Genomic DNA, 6000 nt, shown 5'->3' with positions numbered 1-6000 from the left:
ACTTCGACCCTGGGATCTTATTCAAGAGGGTGTCAGAGCAGCCACAGGGTTTTGCATCTGAGTACAGACAATGGGGCCTGGAGAACCCCCTAGCCAAGGAGACCCTGGCAGAGTCAGGGACTTCAGCCTTATGGTGACACCACTGTCTCTACCTATCAGGATGAGTCCAATGCCCCAGAGATCTGGCTTTTCTGTGCTGCCTGGCAGCCTGGTTGGGAGTGAGAAGGAAACAGGTAGGGGTGTGTGTGTGTGTGTGAGATAATGGGGAAGGGTGGGGTGTGGGGAGGGGTGGTCGATTTTTCTAGAGGTACATCCTGCCCAACAAACCCCCAAACCAAGGAGCCACACAGAGTTAGCTGGATTGAAGTGGGTTCAAGTCATTTATTTTTAGACTGTACCAGCATGTTTGGTTCTGGGGTCCAATCCCCAAATTCCAGAAAAATAAACTAATGAGAACCACATGCACTAAGAGGAGGCCATTCTGATGAGTCCGTGATCATGCGGTGAGTGGGCTTAGCGTATAGAACAGGGGCCCCTAGTATGGAGCAGGGCCTTCCCTCCCCGGACAGCTGACAGCAGCTGGCTCTGAGCCCTCATGGGGGCTGGGGAGAGGGCCAAGTCCTGGTCATTTGGACCCTGTCCCCGTATAGACCCGGGCCCCTTATTGCTACATTTGCTACTTTGCTACTTTATGGCCCCTGGGTCTAGCCCAGGGGATGCCTTATCACTGGGTGGTACTAATAAGTAGGTTGCTGGCATCTGCTGTTGCTATGGTTACATGAGCACAGGCCTCTCTTCAGAGGGTCCCATGGTGAGTTATTAGTGATTCATTTGGCCACTATTCAACTTATCCCATGGTCTTTGCTACATATTCAACTTGGGCAGCTCCTTTTCGAGGCTGGTGGTGCATTATCTGCCCCCGAGCCCAGAGCTTCCCAGCTCCTGGACCTTGCAGCAACACCTCCCTCCAATACATTCTGCAGAGCCCAAAGGAAGAGAGCCCTCAATCCTTTCCCTCTTCTGGGAAGGCTTTCCTGGTGGTGGTTTTTGAAGCTCATGTATTTGGAGCAGAACAGGAGGCATATATTTTAGGAAAAACATCACCTTCCACAGTCACCAAGGGGGCCAGTTGGGTGGCAGGCTCCTGGTTCAGTGTCCTGTTGGTGAGGTAGTTTGAACATCCCAGGAATCCTGCCAGGGAAGAAGCCCCTGGAGCATGTCCCCATGTGTTCAGCTAGTCCAAGCTGCAACTCAGAGCCGCAAGAGGTCCCACCCAGGGTGCTGGCCTGGTACCTGACCACTTAGTGGCGGTGAGCCTGGAGCGCAGGCCCGGCTGCCTGCACTGGCAGTTGGGCCCTGCTTTGTTCCTGGGGTATAGCAACACCTTCCCAGGAGAACAAAGCTGACGCATCACTTACTAGAAGGGCAGGAGGCTCCTCCCCAGCCCAGAGAGTTCCTGCTGCTTAGGTCAGGCCAACTGGCTGCGGCTGGACATTTATATGTGCCAACCTACAAGCTTTCCTCTTCCCATGTAGGGAAAGGTTATTTTAGTCAGATGCCAGTGCCTGGTGCCTTGTGTATCTAACCCGATGGGTGGGTGGTCACTTGCTGCAGCTGCCCTGATGCTGTGGCTGTGGGGCTGCCAAGATGTGGCTGGAGAGCACTTTTCCTCATAGGGAGGAGTCCTAGGCCCAGAGACCACACCCCGTCAGGGAGGCTAAGGCAGTTTCTAGGGGGCAGGATGGGGTAGGGGAATTTGCTTTGCTACAGAATTGCCTGCAAACATCTAATCTAGTCTGAATTTTTGGCTGTGTAGACCAGGCCAATGGGGGACGGGCCAAGACCAGATTTTCCAAATGTACTTGCATGACCAAGTTCTGCGTGGTAGATGGACCTTGAATAGGCAGCCTTGTTCCACTCCCTTCTTGCAAAGCTTCTGGCTTGGTCTACTGGGGAACGTGCATGCCTTAGCTGCGGGGTGGTGTGAGAGTGTTATTGCTCTGGGTTTGAGTCCATCTGAAGTCTCCCTAGCTCCGTTGTGCTTACTGACCCTCCCCTCTGGATGTCCCCAGAGGTGCTTGTAAGCCTGCAGCCAGCTCCATCTCAGGGCCATGGTCCACCTGGCTCTGGTCAGATCCTCTGGGGATCTCCAGGGTGAGACCAGTCAGAAGGAGAAGGGGGCACAGAAGGAATGGCCAAGAAGCCAACCCTGCCCTGTCTGCAGCCTGGCTTAGAATGCCCCTGCACCATGGGGAGGAGCAGGGGGCAGCCAGGCCCCTTGCCCTGGATAACTGAGGGCACTGAGGTGCCTGCTTCTTGGGAATACCCTTTGCCCCTATGCCTAGGGGTCAGCACAGCCTGGGGATCCTTGGGCAAGGCTGGGGGCAAAATGAACTTAGACTGCAATTTTGTTCTGAAACATGAGGTTTATACAAAGAGAAAGAGGATGAAAGGGGCCTGTCAAAAGACCCCATAACTTGGAATGGGGCTTTATGCCATTCATTTACTCATCAAGTGGTTAGTGCCTCCAAAGTACCAGCCTCTGTTCTGAGCATGTGCAGGTGTCCAGCAAGAATTGCTGCCCCTGGAGACACTGAGGACTCAACATCTGTCATCTCTCCAGTTTCCACTGTACCTCCGAGAGAGGAACTATTGCCAGTGGGGGAAACTTGGGCATGGTAGTCAAGAACTCACAAGGATACAACATAACGAAGACTCCCAATGCCCGTCATGGCACTGCTGTGAGGGACAGAAGGCTAGTGCCCTGGGGACAGGGCTGTGTGGAAGCAGACATAGACAGGACTTGGAAGTGGTGGGGTGGAAAGATGGGTCATTGGGGAGCACCCAGGAGGCAGGGTCTGCAAATAAGCAAGCATCTGAGCCTTCGGTCACCAGCTGGTGAATTTGGCTACATGAGAAAAGAAATACCAGCGATCGCTTTATTGCTTCTATGTTTTTTGTTTATATGCTCCCAAGAGAGATTTTTTTTTACCTATGACCAAAAATAGATCAAAGGAGGATAGTCATAGCAAGTGGGGGAGTGAATGTCTGGATTCAAAAACAGGTTACTTAATACAGCTCTGTCTGTGGGCTCATGGGTGTCACAATAACAATGACAATGATGATAGTATTAGCTACCGTTTGCTAAGCACCTACTACGTGTCAGGCACCTGAGTCGGTGCTTTACATACATTACCTCACAGCCAAGTTGGCAAATGGTCATTTTGATGCACACACAGAGGGAATACAGGTGGATCTTTTGCAGGTTTTTGCATTTCCCCTAGGCGACCGGTTTAGAGGGGTGCTTTGGCTGGGCCTTCAGATAAAGACGGGGAGGAGAACCCTGTGGCCTGGCCTGGTCCCTTCGTAGCATACTCTGCCCCGCTTCACACACAAAGGAGACCTGACCCAGCAAGGGTCTCACCATGCCTGTCAGGATGCCACCACGTGGGGCTGCCAGCCCTGCAATCCAGCCACCTCCTGGGCTGGGGACCCTCCCAGCTCCCACCTGGGGCTGCCAGAGGGGAGAATCCCAATGGCCCCTGAGTTCATGGCCATGTTTATTTTGAGTAAAACATGAGGGAATAAACCAAGGAGCAAGGGGGCAAAACCAGAATAAATTATGAAATAATTTTCTAAAAGATGGTCAGCAGAATCCCTGCAGCTGTGAAACAACAAGCTCTGTCATCTACAACAGTGCTTCCTCAAACGCTGGACCCTTGAGACATGTGACGGGACCTGAGGGCAGCCACTGGGCTGGCGGGGACCTCTCCGAACGTTGATCTCAAAGAGGGTGGAAAGAACTTGAGGCGGGGCAATCCGTGAGGTTGCTTTCTTGCTGAAGATGTGATTTGGACATTTTACGTGAAAGCAGTGCCTAGTGCTGGCGGTGACACCCGGGTGGCCACAGAGATGTGAAGGATGACAGGCAGCGGTGGGGATATAGTGGCTGTAACTATGGGAGGTGCCAGGGAGGTGATGCAAATACTGGATGTGCTCTTGGTCCACTCATCCCTCTTGAATTTGCCAGAAGGTGTGACCCTCTCCAGACAGCGAGGGAGTGAGGATAATAATATAATCTCAAGTGATAGTCGTGACAGGAACCCCACGACGTGTTCTCCCCTGAATGAGCTGGGATCAGGGCCTCTTAGCGAGTGGAGTGTTGGAATACAACTGTACAAAGAAGAGAGGGCTGTAAACAGGAGCCTCCGCCGGGCCCAGCCCAGGCTCTGTGGACTCTTTCTTTCTGGTCTCCCCATTCACCCACCGAATCTCCCCACTCGCCCTTCATTGCCCTCACTCTTTCTCCTTCACAGTGACCAAGTCTCCCCGTAAGGAAACTCTGTCCGCAGATGTGGAGCGCCGCCGCCTGCCTGTGGGGTCCGCGGGCCCGGGCCCTGGACCTGCGGTGGGAACGGTCAGGAGGACTGCATCAGGCCCGTGAGGCGCTTGCCCGCCAGCGACTTTCCCTGCAGAGAGACAGCGACAGAGAGGCACGCACAGGTGCACACACAGAGGGACAGAGACAGAGAGCCAGACAGGTGAATTAATTGTTGCATGAGCCATGTAGGCCAAACGACCAACCAACCCAACTGACCATCTTGATATTTGATCTCTAGGTATATGGGAGCCTTAACTTCGGACAGCTGGAGAAACCAGGGCTCCAGGAAAGGTTCAGGGAGTCCTGGAGGGTCCCCTTATGAGGGTGTGTTGTTGGTACTCTTTTTGGGGTATGGGAATTTTACTTACCAAAAACCCGGTATTTAAACCTTTAGGTAGAGCAATTTTTAATGCCGGTGGGCTGCCCTGAAATTGATTTTGTTCATGTGGGGGAGGAAAATGTGGACTTGGGGTGTACTGAGGTCAGGGACGGGGGCTTGACTCAAATAGAGGGTGGCTAAGGATCTGGCTGATTAGAAGCTAATGAACGAACTAGTCTTAAGAAGGCAGAGTCCTGTTTGGAATGCAGGGTAGACACAAAGACCTTGAGTCCTCTTGATGACCAGTTCTGGGATCATGAAAGTGGGGGGCATTTGCTGGGGCTCAGAGCCACTGTAGGCCCCAGGGCAGTGTCCTCCTGCTGTCTCCTATGTTCTTGGCTTCCCATCTGTGGCACCTAGAGGCAGAGTTTGATGACCCCATACCGGGAAAGCCTACAAGCCCTTCGGCTATAACCCATGTGGCAGTTCTTCTCAAAAACTAAAACAGTGAACTGGATCATGAGGCTTGTTGCATCAGCCATAGAGGTGCCAGGAGAGTCCTGTTGTGCACGTGCCTTGGAGAGATGGCGGAGAAGCCCCTGATCTAGGAAGGGAGTTGCGACTGGGCACCAGGAGGAGGGTGAGGGGCACGAGTTAGGCTCCGTTGCTTTGCTTATTGCCCTTACATAATGTGTGCCCATTGTCCAGCTCACCCTCTTTAGAAATCCACATCATTGCACAGGGCTTTAGAGGACAGTATGGCTAGACCCAGGCAGATTGATCACTGTGTCTGGGAAAGCACTCCAAACCCATATTATTGACATTGGGTCAGCGACACCACCGCCATCTGTGAAGGGCAGCACGTGATAGCTCGTCAGCATGGGCTGCAGTGTTTGGCAGTGAGATTGCAAGGGCCAGCGATTCCTCATGTTCATTTCCAAGTGGGGTGTGAGGGCTCGTCTTGTTTACTGAGCTTGGCTGCGTGTAAGCTAGATGTAATTAAAAAAATTGATCAGGTTTGTGAAGCCTGGTAGGGTCCTCAATAAACCTGCTGATTGATGAATTGATGGATAACGGGTTTATCTAATAAACAACACGGGCTGTGGATTTGCTGGATACAGGACAATGTGGCATCTGGCTTAGATCTCCATGGAGAGGCATGGCCAGGCTGACTTTGAGAATTCTGCTGCTATAGATGGGAGTTTGTCCAGAAATGAAATTGCCCTCAGGAGCTGTCAGAAAGTCTGCCTTTCCCTACCTCTCCTTGACCTTTTTTCTCCCCATTGCTTTCACTCCCCAT

The 6000-nt window shown here is 52.5% G+C and overlaps 1 protein-coding gene across 5 annotated transcripts in view; it reads right to left on the bottom strand.

Moving 5' to 3' along the window:
* Positions 1–2927: 2927 nt before the first annotated feature.
* The window catches only part of RGS6 (regulator of G protein signaling 6), a 641289-nt gene continuing 638216 nt past the window's right edge, over positions 2928–6000 (bottom strand). For 4 of the 5 annotated variants that reach the window (XM_054529657.2, XM_009249239.4, XM_054529658.2 and 1 more), the window contains 1 exon segment: positions 2928–4469. In XM_054529657.2, the coding sequence (XP_054385632.1) occupies positions 4419–4469 (51 nt within the window). In that variant the 3' untranslated portion in view covers positions 2928–4418. 5 annotated transcript variants of the gene reach the window in all.

The sequence above is a fragment of the Pongo abelii genome, chromosome 15, assembly GCF_028885655.2.
Source record: "Pongo abelii isolate AG06213 chromosome 15, NHGRI_mPonAbe1-v2.0_pri, whole genome shotgun sequence".
Lineage (NCBI taxonomy): Eukaryota > Metazoa > Chordata > Mammalia > Primates > Hominidae > Pongo > Pongo abelii.
Note: the sequence above shows the minus strand (reverse complement) of the source record. Positions and strands in the feature narration are given on the sequence as shown.